This window comes from Odocoileus virginianus, chromosome 33 (assembly GCF_023699985.2).
Source record: "Odocoileus virginianus isolate 20LAN1187 ecotype Illinois chromosome 33, Ovbor_1.2, whole genome shotgun sequence".
Taxonomy (NCBI): domain Eukaryota; kingdom Metazoa; phylum Chordata; class Mammalia; order Artiodactyla; family Cervidae; genus Odocoileus; species Odocoileus virginianus.
The window spans coordinates 3,509,605-3,528,193 of NC_069706.1; the positions used below are offsets into that span (position 1 = coordinate 3,509,605).

An 18,589-nucleotide genomic window follows, 5' to 3' on the forward strand; every position below is an offset into this window, starting at 1 on the left:
GGGAAAAGGCGTTAGCATACCTCAAAGCAAGCCCTGGAGCACATGATTTTCTGCCTTTCTTGTCAGTTGCCCTCCCCATCTTGTCTACCTTTTCCCCTAGTTATTCATTCACTCTTGCCTAATCAGGTCCTTAGTCAGCAATAGATGTTCTGGGCCATTTGAATTTCTTCTCAGTAATGATTAGTGCTGACAATGATGTTTGACCAGTTCTGGAGACCTCTTGGGAATTACAGGCACCCACTTCATGTATCTTCATGTATTTCGTGGGGCTGCCTCATGCAACAGGAAGTTGCTCAGTTTTACAGTGGCAAATTGCTGTTTGTTTTTTTAAATTTTCTTTTTGGTAAACTGGTATTTTTGTAGCATTTTGCTTTCCCTCCTGCAGTAACCATAACAACATAATGCCTTGTTGTATTTCCTCCAAAATGTTCTAAAGACCAGATGTGGGCTTGTTAAGAGAAGCTTGACCCCCCTTCCCTAGAGTAACAGACCTGAGAAGAAAACTGCTGTGAAACCCCTTCCCTAAAGCCAGCTGGGGGAATAAAGGGTTCTCCTAGGTGGACAGCAGGAAGGGCCAGTGCTTTTTGCCTGCATAGGGTGGAGCATTGCTGGCAAGCGTTTGCTACCTGGACTATTAAAATTTTGCCTATCCATTTCTTTCTTTTACCCCCCTTCTTTTTCTCCCTCCCTCACCTCCCAGCCCAAAACCCTCTCTTTTTTTTTTTTTAAAGTACAGCTGTGTCTGCTGCCTCATCCTACACTGCTAGCCTCCTTTTCTTTTTTAAAAATAATTTTTAAAATTTATTCACTTTGGCTGTGCTGAGTCTTCATTGCTGCTCTGGCTTTTTGCCAGTTGTGGTGAGCAGGGCCTACTCTCCAGTTGCGGTGCCTCAGCTTCTCACTTCAGTGGCTTCTCTGGTTGCTGAGCACAGGCTGAGTCAGGCACTTGGGCTTCGGTAGTTGCCGCACACGGGCTCCAGAGCACAGGCTCAATAGTTGTGATGGACGGGCTAAGTTGCTCCGAGGCATGGCTTCTCCCGGATCAGGGATCAAATGTGTGTCTCCGACACTGGCAAGAAGATTGTTTACCACTGAGCCACAAGGGAAGCCCTCCATTTCCTTTTAAAAAAAAAAAAAAAGAAAATGTAAGGCAGTGTTCTGTTCTTAACTAGGCTTTCAGAATCCTTAAAATATAAAAGGTATGTTCTTAATAGCTGTATCTGTGGAATGTGATGGAGGCAGTTGAAAACCATGCAGTGCAACCTTTCTCTTTCAGCCCCTCTACAAGGCCCATGTAACAACCCCCCCACCCACAAATGCTCATCAGTAGGAATTTTTGTAGTAAATATGGTGCTCAAAGATACTTACTCACTAGCCAGCCAATTTTCTTATGTCTGGGATTCACTTTTAAATGTTCTCTTTGTCATCTACTCTTTGAGAATACCTCGATTTTGAGGATACCTCACATTCTGGAAATCATCCAGTCACTTAACAAACCCTGATTAGGTAGGTACCCTGTGTTGAAGTAAGACACAAAGATAAATGAGCTGTAATCTGGAAAAAAGACATATGTACAAAGAAATGCTGCAGCAGGATACACGTGCTGTAATAGATGATGAAAAGCTAGATGATGAAAAGCTTGCTTAGGTGGCTCTTAATGTAATATCAGGCCTCCAAGATCATCCAGCTCATTGTTATCTGACCTTATTTTTAGAAGCAGCACAACTCCATTTTCGGAGGAGTATGCGAGCTGCTGTGTTGAAATGGGTGGGGGAAGCCCACGGTCTTTCCTGCTCTACCTTCTGTTAGATGCCATCCTCCCTGCAGCTCTCTGAGAAGTGCCTCTTATTTTATAAATGAGGCTGTTGGAGTTCCAGAGCAGTAGTGTTTGTAATACAGCTAGCTGGCGCAGACCTGGTATTAGATCTTAGTTCTCTTCCTTCTTAGCCTACATGTCAGTCAGACACCAAACTGATAAATGATGATTAGATTTTCTCCCAGTTCTGTGTTCTATTCCTTCAAGAAGTCAGTGAACATGTTTCTGTCAGGGGCTTCTCCTCTCCCTGGCTTTGTTAACTGAGCCTGCTTGAAAGGTTTTGCCTCCTTGTGATCTAAGTACATATGAGTCCTCTTCCCAGGAAGATACTGTGACCCTTTTCCCTGTCATCTGTGGGTAGTGAGTGCCAGGTTGCCCCACTTACAGCCTCTTCTGTTTTCTGGTGGAAACCCCAGAAATTGCTGTAAAGGATATTTGATGAAGGTGTGTGATGAATGGCATGAAGCTTACTGTGAAAACAGACCTCTTCTTGTCTCTCTCTAAACTGATGAAGGGATGAGAGGTTAGAGCAGGGCTTCTCAACCTTGGTGCTCTTGACATTTTAGGCTGAATAATTGGTGGTGGTGGTGGTCTGGTGTGTGTGTTATGTGTGTGTGCACACGTGTGCTTTTGCTTTCTGCGCGTTGTGGGATGTTGAACGGCATTCCTGGCCTCTATACACTAGATGCTGGTAGCACAGCCCACCCTCCAGTTTTCACAAGCAGAGATCCCTCTGGGCATGACCGATGTCCCCTTGAGAACCACTGGGTGGGGATTGATTGTCAAGAGAACTAACTGCAAATGAGAGTTATCATATTTATATAAAGTCACGTTTTCTTTTACCTAAACCTTTATTTATAGTGATGAGCTGCTCTGAAGAAACAAAACAGTAACATGTCCCATCCTGTATCCTGACCCATCTATAACATGGAGGGGCCTTCACCTCACTCAGGTTCAGAGGCCCCTGAAAAGAATTTGAACTCTGGAAATGATCTTCCTTTGGGTTCTTTGCAAAACTTATTTTGCTAGATATGCCTAGATTTTTCTGTTCCTTTTTTGGTATTAGAAATGTTATCAGAATGAAAACAGGTTCTTCTTAGTGAGCATTCATCTCAGCCTGTGACCCTGGAATAGATTTGATGCTACTTACAGGACCTTTCATAAAGAAAGGGGTTTTCCATTTCTTGATTAAAAATATTCAGAAACATTAGTTAACTTTAAGTGACACTTGCTTTAGTTTACTATTCAGCATCATACGGCAAGCTAAAAATGATAAATAAATGAAAATAGCAGTTTCATAAGTAAACTAAATAATAGACTAAAACAGCAGTTTTATGGTTATCTCATTGAATTTTTACACCTGCCTTGCAGAGCTGTTACCACTCCCCTTACAGATGGAGAAACTGAGACTCTGAGAGTAACTGGTCCAAGGACCCTAGCGGGTGTGCAGCAGAACCAGGGCCGCCCTGCAGTGCCTGACTTGGGCCTGTGCCTTGACCACATGCCTGCGCTGCCTCTTGGCCTGTGTGGCAGTGGATTCTTGGCCAGTCACAGTTGAGGTCGGGTTTGTTGGGCTCCTACACATGCTAGCAAAGTAATGCTCAAAATTCTCCAAGCCAGGCTTCAGTAGTACGTGAACTTCCACATGTTCAAACTGGATTTAGAAAAGGCAGAGGAACCAAAGATCAAATTGCCAACATCCTCTGGCTCATAGAAAAAGCAAGAGAGTTCCAGAAAAACATCTGCTTTATTGACTATGCCAAAACCTTTGACTGTGTGGATCACAACAAACTGTGGAAAATTCTTAAAGAGATGGGAATACCAAACCACCTGACCTGCCTCCTGAGAAATCTGTATGCAGGTCAAGAAGCAACAGTTAGAACTGAACATGGAACAACAGACTGGTTTCAAATCGGGAAAGGAGTACATCAGAGCTGTATATTGTCACCCTGCTTATTTAACTTATATGCAGAGTACATCATGAGAAATGCTGGACTGGATGAAGCACAAGCTGGAATCAGGGTTGCTGGGAGAAATATCAATAACCTCAGATATGCAAACGACACCACACTTATGACAGAGGGTGAAGAGGAACTAAAGAGCCTCTTGATGAAAATGAAAGAGGAGAGTGAAAAAGTTGGCTTAAAACTCAACATTCAGAAAACTAAGATCATGGCATCTGGTCCCATCACTTCATGGCAAATAGATGGGGAGACAATGGAAACAGTGACAGACTTTATTTTTTTAGGCTCGAAAATCACTGTCAATGGTGACTGCAGCCATGAAATTAAAAGATGCTTGCTCCTTGGAAGAAAAGTTATGACCAACCCAGACAGCATATTAAAAAGCAGAGACATTACTTTGCCAACAAAGGCCCATCTAGTCAATGCTATGGTTTTTCCAGTAGTCATGTATGGATGTGATAGTTGGACTATAAAGAAAGCTGAGTGTCAAAGAATTGATGCTTTTGAACTGTGGTGTTGGAGAAGACTCTTGAGAGTCCCTTGGACTGCAAGGAGATCCAACCAGTCCATCCTAAAGGAAATCAGTCCTGAATATTTTTGGAAGGACTGATGCTGAAGCTGAAACTCCAATACTTTGGCCACCTGATGTGAAGAACTGACTCATTTGAAAAGACCCTGATGCTGGGAAAGATTGAAGGTGGGAGGAAAAGGTGATGACAGAGGATGAGATGGTTGGATGGCATCACTGACTCAATGGACATGAATTTGAGTAAGCTCCAGGAGTTTGTGATGGACAGGGAAGCCTGGAGTACCGCAGTCCATGGGGTCACAAAGAGTCGGAGATGACTGAGCAACTGAACTGAACTGTAGGCCAGCTCTAAAGATGATCACACAATTCAGTCATTGCCTCAGCCCCTTTAGTGTCCAGTCAGCCCGTTAGCATTGTGCTGTGCAGGTGGGACTTGTGTATGTGTGGCTGCTGTTAGCCTTGTTGAGTCCATGTTCCAGAAACTTTGAGATGGAGGGATTTGGTCTCCATGTCCTTGAATGTATACTGAAATACAGATAACTCATGTTTGTATCTAGATAATGGTCACATTTACACAGATGCTGAGTTACTGCCAGCAACTGCTGCACAGGGAGACTGTGATCTGGGCATCTTGTACTGATGAGGAAACTAGACCAGACGGAGTAGTGTGTTCAGTTTGGTTTATTTGCTCAGTCGTGTCTGACTGTTTGCGACCCCATGAACCACAGCATGCCAGGCCTCCCTGTCCATCACCAACTTCTGGAGTCCACCCAAACTCATGTCCATTGAGTTGCTGATGCCATCCAACCATCTCATCCTCTGTTGTCCCCTTCTTCTCCTGCCCTCAATCTTTCCCAACATCAGGGTCTTTTCAAATGAGTCAGCTCTTTGCATCAGGTGGCCAAAATATTGGAGTTTCAGCTTCAACATCAGTCCTTCCAATGAACACCCAGGACTGATTTCCTTTAGGACGAACTGATTGGATCTCCTTGCAGTCCAAGGGACTCTCAAGAGTCTTCTCCAACACCACAGTTCAAAAGCATCAATTCTTCTGTGCTCAGCTTTCTTTATAGTCCTTCTCACATCCATACATGACTACTGGAAGAACCATAGCCTTGACTAGACGGACCTTTGTTGCCAAAGTAATGTCCTCTGCTTTTTAATGTGCTGTCTAGGTTGGTCGTAACTTTCCTTCCAAGGAGTAAGCGTCTTTTAATTTCATGGCTGCAGTCACCATCTGCAGTGATTTTGGAGCCCCCAAAAATAAAGTCTGACACTGTTTCCACTGTTTCCCCATCTATTTGCCATGAAGTGATGGAACCAGATGCCATGATCTTAGTTTTCTGAATGTTGAGCTTTAAGCCAACTTTTTTGTTTTCATTTATTTTTATTAGTTGGAGGCTAATTACCTTACAGTATTGTAGTGGATTTTGCCATACATTGACATGAATCAGCCATGGATTTTCATGTGTTCCCCATCCTGAACTCCCCTCCCACCTCCCTCCCCATCTCGTCCCTCTGGGTCATCCCAGTGCACCAGCCCCGAGCACTTGTCTCATGCATCCAGCCTGGACTGGCGATCTCTTTCACACTTGATAATATATATGTTTCAGTGCTATTCTCTCAGATCATCCCACCCTCGCCATCTCCCATAGAGTCCAAAAGTCTGTTTTATATATCTATGTCTCTTTTCTGTCTTGCATATAGGGTTATCATTACCATCTTTCTAAATTCCATATATATGTGTTAGTATACTGTATTGGTGTTTATCTTTCTGGTTTACTTCACTGTGTATAATGGGCTCAGTTTCATCCATGTCATTAGAACTGATTCAAATGTATTCTTTTTAATGGCTGAGTAATATTCCATTGTGTATTTGTACCACAGCTTTCTTATCCATTCGTCTGCTGATGGACATCTAGGTTGCTTCCATGTCCTGGCTATTATAAACAGTGCTGCGATGGACAACTTTTTGTCTCTTTCACTTTCATCAAGAGGCTCTTTAGTTCTTCACTTTCTGCCGTAAGTGTGGTGTCATCTGCATATCTGAGGTTATTGATGTGGTATGTGCTGACCTGTTATCTCTGACGTTGGATCCTAGAAGATTTCGGCAAATAGCTGGAGTGTCTAGAAAGAGAGTTTAAGGGTGTTTTGTTAAGTAATCACTCTGCCACCTTCATTTTTCTGCCTTTCAAGTGTGGTTTCGAGGAGTGTTGCAGGTGGATTGTTGTTCAGTCACTGAGTCTTGTCTGACTCTTTGCGACCCCATAAACAGTAGCACACCAGGCTTCCCTTTCTTTCACTGTCCCCCTGAGTTTTACTAACAGTGGAGTCTCTGAATGTTTTGTCTTTTAAGAAAAATCAGTTTTATTGAGTTAAAGATTATCCTTGTAAATCAGCTTTCACTCTGAGAGGCTTTTTAGAGTGGAAGAGAGGGCTGCTGTCACACCTGACTACTGATACTTTCACATCACCTGCAATGTATTTTCTCTACCTTCCCGCTCCTGGCTACTCCTCAGGGACATTTTCATCCATGTACAAATCAGGCCCGATACACCGAGGGAGGAAGACAGTTGCGAACCCCTATTCCTTGAGCTGTTGCCTTGTTATTAGTACAGGGAACCAGAGACCAGAGTGGCAGCGGGCTGCCTGCTCTGGGGCCTGACTGCTGCCCCCGGGGAGGCCGGGCCTACGGGGAGCTGGGGGAAGCCGAACCTCTTACTCTCGGAGAGACCGGTAGCTGCTGCTGCTGGTCCACTGCCACCACAGACGCGAGTCTGTGAGGACAGGGCAGCCTCTCGGGAGTTACGAGTTCCTGATCAGGGCTTCTTTCTTTGCACCCACTTCACCCACCCCTCCCCTCTACTGCCAGAGTCTAGGCAGTTGTGAAAAAGTCTGAGAATAACACCTAACTCTGAGACCTGTGGAAGCATGTTAGGGTCCCAAACAGGTCCAAGGTGAGCCAGAGGAGCTGCCTCACTAAATTGACCAGTGCCTTGGCCTGTGGAGTTGCTGGTTTTGTAAGACCTTTATGTTGATATGTTTTCTGTCCATCACACTCCTGTTGCCAAGGCAGAGTATATTGTCAGTAGATCTTAGACTCTCGACATGTGGAGGACACGCTTTCAGATTCTTAAAACCAGCTCTTCTGATTCTCTGTAGTTACTATGGTAATAGGTACTATAGCAGTCTGCGGGCCTTACCTATTGTGACTTCCCCATGGGGTCAGGATGCCCAGAACCTCGGCTTCAGCATCGGCCAGGACCTGGCAGATCTGGCTGCTTCCCTCCAGGCACCAAGGTGGGAGGGTGGGGCGCCACCCTCCCCCTTGGGACCAGCCGTCTCCAGCCTTGGCCTGCCCTGCTAGTCAACAAAAGCAGGGCCCGCCAGAGGACAACCTTCTTGGGTTGCCCTGTAATCTAAGTGAGCCTAGGTGAGTGTGTTAGGGGTGCGGTATAGTCTTCAAATGGGAACCCGAGCATTTACGTCTCAGAAACCAAAGGATTGAGCTCACTTTTCGTACTAAAAAACAAGTGTCACTCAGTGGTTTAGCCAACCCCTTCACTGTGAGCATAAGTGCAATGTAAGATAACCTCAGTTTCCATGTGGTTAGTAGTCTTGTCAGTAGACACCATACTAATTTCACCTTTGTGTACCACTGAGGATTGGCTGTGGACAAAGGAGGCGTCACCTTGCATTCAGAAGGACTCGTTTGGTTCCAGCTCGACTGTTCACTCTGAGTGACATTGGCTGTATTACTTAATTCTCTTGATCTTAGTTCCTTCATAGTCATGGGACCCTGCTCAGAAGTGACTTAACATGGCGTGTCCACATCTGTTAGACTTTAGTCTAGTGGTCTTTCTCTGCATCGCCCTCTTCTGGGTGAATCTGAGGGCTTTTGGTCCCTGCTGGGAGGCTCTATTGAGTCTGTCTGTAGAGAGGAAAGGGCTCCCAGGTGGCTCAGTGGCAAAAGAATCCATCTGCCAAAGCAGTAGACACCCGAAATGACAGTTTGATCCTTGGGTTGGGAAGATCCCCTGGAGGAGGAAATGGCAACCCACTCAAGTATCCTTGCCAGGAGAATCCTGTGGACAGAGGAGCCTGGCAGGCTACAGTCCATGGGGTCCCGAAGAGTCAGACATGATGCATGTAGAGAGGAACATGTAGGGAGGACACATGCATGTAGAGAGGAAATCACCTGGAAGTCCATAGCACTTCTAGGTTTTCCAAGGTGGAAATTCGGCAGAAGCATCCTAAGCCCTCACGGTTTCCCGCCACTCCGAACACTGTTTATGTCGTCATTTGTGAGAGAAGCTGAGGTCACAGGTGACAGTTGTTGCACCTGAGTGAAAGGAAATGTGGCTGAACACTTAATTCATAGGACCTGTGCTTTCAAGATTGTTCCAAAGTTGGAGTGATTTTTGCTTGATTGTACCTAGGGGTGACCCACAGTCTTGTCAGAATTTACACTGTTACAACCAGCCTTGTGGATGTCTGGTGCCTAAGCTTTGTTCGTATAAAATCCCAGCCTGACTGTTCTAGAATTCAGTCAAGGCTTCAGCCCCCACCCCTCAAGGTGCTTCTCGTGGGATTAAAATTCTGGTTTTCTCAGCCCCAAGACCCAGTGACACTCAGGAGACAGAGCAGGCCTCGTGTTTATTTCATTTGTAGTAGGAAGTGGCGTCTTTGGTGCCAGCAGCCAGTGGACTTCTGGCCCATTCTCTGCTCTTTTCAGTGTTCAGGTACCATTGCAGTGTCTGAATTCTTGCTCAGCTGTATTTGAACATGCTAGAGATGAGCCCACCGCTCCCCAGTGAACACAACCTGCCTGAGAAGTCTTAGACTTCCTGAGTCCAGTTTTTGAAGTTATTAAGAGGCTAGTGCCCTTAGTTGCTTTCTGGTTGCTTGTTACCAGATATGCAGGTATGTGTTGAGTAAATGTGACGCCAAGAGCTTTATGTCCCTAGACTCCTCACTTTTCCAAAATTGCTTGTCTGAACTTGCTCTTTGTCAAGAGGTTAATAGTCATCCATTCAATGAACTGTGGGATTGAATTCACCAGTGACCAAAATGAAAGGGGTGAAGCTTGTGTATAAGAATTCCTGAGTGTCATTCATTCTATAGACTCAGAAGGTGGTGACCTAGAGGATGTGGTCTCCTCAGGGTTTTGGGAGGCCACTCTTCTTCAGTTGCTTTGTTGGGTTAGAGCTGAGTCAGCCCTGTGCACTGCTCCCAACATCCAGCTCAGCGAGCTTCCGGCAGCATCTGCAGTGAGAATTTTCCAGCTGCAGCAGTCACAGGTCTCACCTCAGAAAGAATAGGAATTCCCTTTTCCTGACACTGGCAGATGAAAAGGCCTGAGTCACAAGTCCTCACATGTAACTGACTGCCCAGAATTACCTGTGGACACATCATATTTCACATTCTTCGTCAGTGTTTCAGAATCATCCACCTGTTCACTTTCTCCAACAACTTTGTCAAGAGATCATCAGCACTTTTCAGCCACATTAGTTTCATGAAGCACTTGTACATACGTTAGTCCTCACAGCACACTCCAGAATGTGGAGCAAAGAGAGTTTTGTTATGCAGTTTTATGGATGTGGAAACTCAGCTTTCAGAATGGTACGCCTTACCGCTAGCCGTGTACTAAGCATTGGAACTCAAGCCCAAATCTTTCTAACTCTAAAGACCTCTCCCTTTGGGCAGGGCCCAGCTACCTTTCCCTTCCTGAAGGTGAGCTGGGTTTAAAGAAATAATCAACAGTAGGTGGGAGCCCAGAAGTGACCCCTGTAAACTGACAGGTTTCCTGAGCTCCCTCCTGCCCCCCAACTTCCAGCCCTCCCTGAGGTCTGGGAGCAGCGCAGAGATGGTCAGGTGGCAATTAAAATTTTTATTGTTTTGTTTGGTATTTTAGAATTTAATCCATAACTTACTGTCACTATCTCACCACCCCATTCGTTTAGCTAACCTGATCAGTAGGCATTTCATTTAGGCGATGGCATCCATTACAGCTCAGGCTGGAGACTCCCCAGGGCGCTGCGTTGTATGTGATTTGGAATGTGGTGTTGGATTCGGAGCAGCTCAGTCTGAGGGAGTCTAGCTCTGTCTTGTAGGATATGCTTCCAGCTTAACAGGGAAAACAGGATGATGGCCCTTGTGGCTGTGATGCCAGTTCTAGAGTGGAGTGGACTCGGAGCCTCACACAGCCCTCTTGAGGCAGGCAGGGCCTCCGGTGCCCAGTAGGGGCCTTTCTGCAGGAAGGGAGCAGCCTCTCACCTTGCCTCTGGCTGCCGTCTCTGTGTACAGGAGACCAGCGCCAGCGCAGGTCCTGGGCCTCCATCCTGTGCGCTGTGGTAGTTGGTGTCTGGTCACCGTCAATTCCAATAGGCTGGAGAACTGTTCTAATTTCCAGCCACTGGTCACCCTGCCTTTCCTCCTCACTTCCCCCTTTTTCCTCTCTCGTGCTGGCCAACTCCGCAGAGCCTGCCTCTTGCCCTGGTTGTGGTTTTCCAGGGCAAAGAAAAAATGGGAATGAAGAAAAGAATTGTTACAGCTGAAGTCCCCATTGTGCCTTTGGGGGAGGGAGTGGGGGTCAGGTTTCTGTCTGGCAGCTAGGCTGACTGACCTGAGGTTTGCTGACATGAGTTTATAGAGGAGGACTTAATGTCTTTGAACATGTTTGTACTTTAAGAATCCCTAGAGTCTTGAGCCTGTCATTCAACAGGGCAGAGGCTTTGTTCTGGATCTGCTGGGCCAGGTCCACCAGAGAGAACACTGGTAATCAGGACAATGTTGCTGTTTCTCTCAGAGCAGGTGTGGGAGTGAAAACCAGTCATGATCAGTGAACAGCTAGGAGTACCGGAGTTACTGGGTCGTGGAAGCAGATTTTATAAACAGGGTCACAGTGTTGTCGAGAAGTAGAAGAAGAGGGCCTGACCTCTATAGATAGATGTTTCTGGAATTAGTAGGCGCAAAGTAAAGGGCCCTGGGGACTTCTGGTGACTGGTTGGTACAGCAGAGACTTAGGTGGTTTGCCCAGTCCTGTTCGGTCTCTCTGTCCCCCTCTCTCCTGCCTGTCCCTCCCCCTTTTCAAAAGAATTGAGCCACTTTACATAGAAGGAGCCAGTTGGCTAAAAAGTCCAACAAGTAACAAGTCCCTTCCTGCCATCACTGGTATACTTAGTTATCCATAGTCCTGATCAGTGTTTGGGGTCTTTTTTTTTTGTTAAGATTTTTTTTGTTTTGATGTGGACCATTTTTAAAGTTTTTATTGAATTTGTTAACATTTGTTTCTGTTTTATGTTTTGGTTTTTGCCTGGGAAGCATGTGGGATCTTAGCTTCCTGATTAGGGATTGAGCCCACACCTCTTGTGTTGGAAGGCAAAGTCTCAGCCACTTATTTTAAAGAAAGAAGTTGATGCAGACATTTTCATGCATGGGTACTGCCCATCAACTTGTTGCCGTGGTGCCAGGATTCCATTGTTTGCTGCTACTTGAGTAGCCCTGCCCTGTATTGTTAGGCTGGGTGACTTTTTTCAAAGGTTATAGTATAGCTATTTATCATTTTGGTACAGATTACTTACTGTTAACACTTCTTGAAGTATATTTTCCACAGCGAACTTTTTGGGAATCTTTTTGTTTTTGTCGGGTGCAGGGTGGGGCAGCTTCTTATGGATTACAAGAGATTGCAGTCTAGAAAGGTTCCATGTTCATGATTTGATCTTTGATTTTCTAGGATTATAGTGGTTCCTGCAAATAGAAAGGACTGGAGTGTAGAAGTCAGCCTGACCAAGTTTGACCATAAAGCTTTTTAGAGAATGAAGTGAATTCTGTTTCTGACATACAAGGTGGCTCCTGAATGCTGCCAACCACCACCCCCCCTCCCCCGCCCCGCCCCCCGCCCCGCCCCCCTCCGGCCACTCCCTTGAGGAATAGTGGCCAGGCCTCCAGGCGGCCCTCTTTCTGGAACTCAGCCCGTGTGGGGTGAATATGCTAAGTGAGCCTTCCTGAGAATGTTCTCCTTCCTGCCAGATGGCACTTTCGGCCTGCGTTGTGTGCATGCTTGCTAAGTTGCTTCAGTCGTGTCCCCGACTCTTTGCCACTCCATGGACTGTAGCCCTCCAGGCTCCTCTGTCCATGGGGTTCTCCAGGCAAGAATACTGGCGTGGGTTGCCCTCCCCTTCTCCGGGGATCTTCCTGACCCAGGGATTGAACCCACGTCTCCTGTGGCTCCTGCATTGCAGGTGGATTCTTTACCACTGAGCCACCAGGGAAGCCCTCAGCCTGCGTTTGGGACTCAGTATAATTGCTGCTGGGATGGGAAAACTGGTATCTACCCTTCCTTCAAAGCAAAAGTTTTCAACCCTGTTCTGAGTTTAGAACCTATTGAGGTGGTGAACTGCAGAGTGTGCCTTGCTGTCCACTGGTGCCTACTGTCGGTGGTACGCTTTACAGCATTTCCCGTGTGCCTTCTTTCCTTTGATTTGTTTTCAGCAAGTGTTTATGGAGAGCCTGTTATTTCCGAGGCCCTGGAGCTACAGCAGTGAAGCAGACAGATGTGGCCCTGTCCCCAGGGCTAGAGTCTGGCCTCCTGGGAGTGGGGAGGCGGGAATTCGGGGCTGTTGGGCAGGACCAGTGGAAGAGGGTGGGCGGAGGGTGTGCCTGAGGAGGGACTGGCACAAATAAACTGCTGGCTGCGGAAAAAAATGCCGAGGTGGGCACTGGCGGGAGCCGGCTTTCTCTCCTTCTGTTTGAAGAGAAGCAGAAGCCTTGTTGCTTGAGTGAGTACACCTCCCAGAGTGCAGTATCATCAAGTAGACCAGTTAATGGTCAGATTGAGTCACTCACATGATCACTGCGTTCACCATGGTGATCAGGTGCGGGAAGTTTACCTGTTACCACAGTTGGTAACCTAGGCAACCGGATGACAGTTGTTCTGTCTTTGCCTGATACTAGTTTTTCCTGTAAGCAGCCTGGGGCTGCAGGCCTCAGGTGCCTGGGGTGTCCTCAGCATAGCCACATACCTGCCTAGAGCTTCTGGGGCTTTATTGCACCCTTCTCTCCTCTGTGAAGCCCAGAACTTTCTTCCCAGCACCCTCTCCTCTCTGCAGTCTTGAGTGCTGAGCAGTTGGAGAAAAATTGTGGCTCTTAGGGTCCCTAAGGGAGTGGAGCTCAGATGTTCTTTCTTAAAAGTCTGGGGAATTCCCTAGCAGTCCAGTGGTTAGAACTCTGAGCTTTCACCTAGGGCCTCGGTTTGATCCCTGACCAGTTAGAGCTAAGGTCCCGAGCTTTGAGGTGTGGGCAAAAAATCAGGTCAGTATGAATGACCTGGGGGGAAGCTATGTGGAACTTACTTCAGGGTTGGCAAAGTCTACCTTGACCCCTAGGAAAGTGGACACATAGAAGGCAGCCTTTCACCATTTCTGTGGCTGTCCCGTTTCTAGCATTGTTCATACTGTTTCGCAATCTAGAGGCACTTCATCTCCCCCACCCCAACTCCTGTCTGTCGTTGACAGTCTGCACCACACTGTTCACCAGCATTTTTATAGAGGAGAGTATATCTCATTTGTCAGGAGAAGGTCCCATTTTCTGTATTCTGCTATTTCTTTTTTTTTGTATTCTGCTATTTCTGTTCCCTCTTTTTTCCAGCTTTAGTGAAGTATCATTGACAGTAAAATTGTAATATATTTAAAATGTAGAAAAGTGGTGATTTGGTATATGTATACATTATGAAAGGATCCCCACAATTGACTTAACATATCTGTCACCTCACATATTTACCCTTTTAAAGAAGCGAAAACCATTCAAGATCTGTTCTCTTAGCAAATTTCAGTTATGCAGTTCAGTATTACCAACTATAGTCCATATGGTCAAAGCTAGGGTTTTTGCAGTGGTCATATACAGATGTGAGAGTTGGACCATAAAGAAGACTGAGCGCTGAAGAATTGATGCTTTTGAACTGTGCTACTAGAGAAGACTCTTGAGAGTCCCTTGGACAGCAAGGAGATCAAACCAGTCAATCCTAAAGGAAATCAACACAATATTCATTGGAAGGACTGACGCTTGAAGCTCCAGGACTTTGACCACTTGATGTGAAGAGCTGACTCATTTGAAAAGACCGTGATGATGGGAAATACTGAAGGCAAAGGATGGGGGCAGAAGAGGGTGAGGTAGTTGGATGGCGTCACTGACTCAGTGAACGTGAATCCGAGCAAACTCTGGGAGATAGTGAAGGACAGAGGAGCCTGCAGTCCTGCATTCCATGGGGTCGCAAAGAGTGGGGCATGACTTAGTGACTCAACAACAATTATCAACTGTAGTCACCATGGTTTTCATTAGATTTTCAGACCTTATTCACAATATAACTGCAAATTTGTACCATTTTACCAGCCATTTCCATTGCCTCCACTCCCAGGCAATCCCCATTCCATTGTGTTCTCTGAATCGAACCTTTTTTTAAAAAGATTGCACATAGAAATAGTATTATGCCTTGTCTGGCTTATTTTACTCTCTGCTATTTTCTAAGAGTTCCTGGAACAAGTGCACACCATCATATCTAATATTTACTGAGTGCTTACCACGTGGCAGGCACTGTACTTCTGTGTTCTTACTTAATCCTTCCTATCATTAATTCCATTGTATAAATGCTAAATCTAAAGTTGAGAGAAGTTTCAGAAAGACTGCTGAGTAAAACCAGGCCTTGTAATATCTCCAAAGATAACAAAGGAGATGTTATCTAGAGAAAACTCAGAAAGGAAATGTAGTAACATACTAATGGTGGTTATCTGTGAGCTGAGATAGAAGTGGTTTTTTATCCTTTCAGGGACCATTTCTTATACTTCTTTGTCCCCCTCGACACCTGTTTCTGGGCAGAGCTCAGTAACGCTCAGTAAGAAGACACTGGTAGAGGTAGACAGTTCAGGTCTCTTCTTTCTTTGGCCCCAGTGATAGTAGCTCTGGTCCTATGTTACCGCTGGTTGTTGGGCAGCTGTGCTGCTGTTCCCAGAAGGGCTGGAAAGGCCCCAGATGGGCTCTCCCCGTCGCCCCGTCAGGTGGCAGGTGAACCTGTCGTCTTCCAGGAGCCAATCTCCCGGGCTGACGAAGGCAGCGGCAGTGGGCATCGACTGGCCGATGTGTGTCACTTCCTCTAGCTTGGCAGTCTGGAGTGGGCTGGAGGCAGTCTGCCTGCGTGGTGACTCACCACTGCTGGTGCAGCTTGTCAGAGGCTTTTGGAGCTGCCCTGAGGGGGTGCTCTCTGCACAAGGGCGCCCGCCTCTAGCTGGAACCAGCAGGCTGGCTGGTTCCGATCGCTTGCTGCCACACCGAGAGCTGCTGCACCGCTGCTTTTTTTACTTAAGTCATATTCCTTTGTTAGTTTATGTTTTAGGTAACTTTTAATTTTGATATAATCTCAAAAATACAGAAAAGTTGTAAGAATGGTAACCCTTGTGCACGTGTCATCCCGGTTCACCGTCAGCACTGACTCAAGGGCTTCACTTGTATGTCCCCCCCCGCCGCCGCAGTGAATGTGCCTGTACACACACACACGCACACACACTGTCTCTGAACCATTTCACAATAAGTTGCAGGTAATATGCCCCATTACTTGTGACTACTTGAGTGTGTTTCCTAAAACAAGGACATTCTTGTAAATAACCACAGTGCAGTTATTAAAATCAGTAAGTTCAGCATCAATACAATGCCGTTGCCACTGTCCATATTCACATTTTGTCCAGTGCAGATCCAGTCCCCGTGACGGCAGAGCTTTATTTGTATGAGAACGTCCCTGAGGCCTGTGGCGCCTCCTGGTGGTGGTGCTCAGGGGCGAGCAGAACTGGCAGGCGCCTGGGGGGTGACTGCCACGGGCACCACATCCCCTGCTCCTGTGTCTCCGCAGGACCAGAGGCGTGAGAGCAGCAGCCATGTCAGCGGAACTGGAGACCTCAGAGGGGCTGGATGAGCCGGAGAAAAAGATCTCCGGGGCCCCAGAGAAGGACAACCACAGCAGGTGAGTGGTGGCGGCCGTGGTGCAGTCAGGCCGTGCTGCCGGGGCCCGGCCCGCCGCCTCCTCACCCTCGCCCCAGGCAGGGAGGCAGGACAGGCACTGCTCTCAGTGCCAAGTGGTGGGATTTGATGGTGCTCCTGGTCGTTTCTTCTTCCTGGAATTCTGAGCGTTCTGTCATCTGGGGTGAGAGAGGGTAATCAGAAGCAAAGCTGGCACCTTTCCAGTGTCTCCCACCCCTCAGATGTGGGAGCAGCTAACTCCAGGGCTTTCCTTACTGGGTTGAGGGCAGTTCACTCAAAGCCTCCAGTCACCCAGGCCTGTTCTTCATTGTTCTCAGCCTCTCCTTATAGCCCTGTCATTGGCAAAGTTCTCTTTTTACATCTTGGAATAACTGTTGAAAATAAACTATTGGCAGCACATGAGTGATATGAGCCAGTCTCCTAAGGAGGCCAGCAGAGACTGGGCCATGGGAGGCCAAGCTTTTCTCACTCGCGTCGACAGTTGTGTGGATGCGCACAGGTCCCTGCCCAGCACCTTCTCTCCTTGTCTGGCGCTCGTACCTGTCACGTGATTTCGTTCAGCAGCACAGGCCTTGGTCCTGGCTCTGGCCTCCCCAGCCTTGCTCTAACTGCCATCCTCCTCTGCCGGGTCCCAGCCTCATGTCGTCCTCAGGGGCTGTGGGTTTAAGGTGGGAGGAAGGCAGCTGGGCCAGCCCAGGAGCTGCACGGCCGGTTCTTCTCCAGGGTGTGGATCCTGGGAGACACGTTCCCCAAAGTCGTCTGTTCCCTGAAGTCAGCACACACTGTGGTAGGGTCAGAGGTGTGTGTTTCTTCAGGTGGGCACAGAAGCCAAGCGTCACTCATTTGGGTGGTTCAGAGAGACCCGGACACAGTGGAGGAGTGGGTCAGGGTTATCCAGAGTGTCGCCCGAGTCCGGGAACAGACCCACGTCTGCCTGTGCCCTGCTCCCTGCTGAGAGGCTGGAATCACGTTTTTGAGCAGCCTCTGCCTCGAGCTCAGTGAGTGGTCAGCCTGGAGTTGGAAGGCTAACTCACACATGCTCTCTCCATAGGATGGCAGACCTTTCTGAGCTCCTGAAGGAAGGCACTAAGGAATCACATGACCGGGCGGAAAACACCCAGTTTGTCAAGGACTTCTTGAAAGGCAACATCAGGAAGGAGCTATTTAAGGTTTGTGCCCTTGATCATGAACTGCGTTGGGCTGGGGGCCCTTAGTCCCACAGGGTTGACCCCCCTACCCTCCAGCCTTCCTCCACGCCCCATGTTTTCTCAGCATCAGGCTGTGGTTTAATGTCTTAAAAGGAATAAGGTAGTGATGTAAAGGAAGTGATCTGTGTTCCAAAGAATTCACCCTGTCATTCCTTTAAGAAACACACACTTCCTGCGCACGTGAAATAACTCACTGTATGAAATTGGGGAATGGAGGGGGTGCTCAGGAGTGTGGGCAGTGGGCTTGGGAGTTGCTGGCCCAGGCCCTGGCCCTCTCCCACGGTCTCCCCATCGCCCTTGGCAGCTGGCCACCACCGCGCTGTACTTCACATACTCGGCCTTGGAGGAGGAGATCGACCGGAACAAGGACCACCCAGCCTTTGCCCCCTTGTACTTCCCCATGGAGCTACACCGGAAGAAGGCGCTGATCAGGGACATGGAGTATCTCTATGGCGAGCACTGGGAGGAGCAGGCGAAGTGCTCCGAGGCCACCCGGAAGTATGTGGAGCGGATCCACGAGGTGGGGCAGAACGAACCAGAGCTGCTGGTGGCCCACGCCTACACCCGCTACATGGGGGACCTCTCGGGGGGCCAGGTGCTGAAGAAGGTGGCCCAGCGGGCCCTGAAACTCCCCAGCACAGGGGAAGGGACCCAGTTCTACCTGTTTGAGAATGTGGACAACGCACAGCAGTTCAAGCAGTTGTACCGGGCCAGGATGAATGCCCTCGACCTGAACCTGGAGACCAAAGAGAAGATCGTGGAGGAGGCCAACAAGGCCTTTGAGTTCAACATGCAGGTACTGCCAGGGCCAGGTGGGAAGGGCCTCTGCCGGCAGGGCCGTCCCAAAGCCACTTGAAGGGGCATCAGTTCCCTCAGACAGATAGGCTGCCCGAGAGCAAGTCTAGCGACTAGACAGGCCAGTGGGCACGACCCCACTCAGGATTCCACCCTGTTTGATCAGTAGCCTGTGTGTGGTGCTTTGGGAAGGCGACACCCCGGCACGTCGAAGGGTTGGGAAGGTGGGAGTTATCTCCGTCCTTCTCACCCC

The 18,589-nt window shown here is 47.9% G+C and overlaps 1 protein-coding gene across 3 annotated transcripts in view; it reads left to right on the top strand.

Moving 5' to 3' along the window:
- HMOX2 (heme oxygenase 2) overlaps window positions 1-18,589 on the top strand; it is a 32,689-nt gene that overhangs the window by 12,576 nt on the left and 1,524 nt on the right. For 2 of the 3 annotated variants that reach the window (XM_020915319.2, XM_020915318.2), the window contains exons 2-4: window positions 16,206-16,316; window positions 17,385-17,502; window positions 17,846-18,337. In XM_020915319.2, coding sequence (XP_020770978.1) covers window positions 16,231-16,316; window positions 17,385-17,502; window positions 17,846-18,337 — 696 coding nt within the window. In that variant the 5' untranslated portion in view covers window positions 16,206-16,230. Of the gene's footprint in view, window positions 1-7,574; window positions 7,743-16,205; window positions 16,317-17,384; window positions 17,503-17,845; window positions 18,338-18,589 lie in introns of those variants that run through there. The other variant, XM_020915317.2, reaches the window with a different exon arrangement.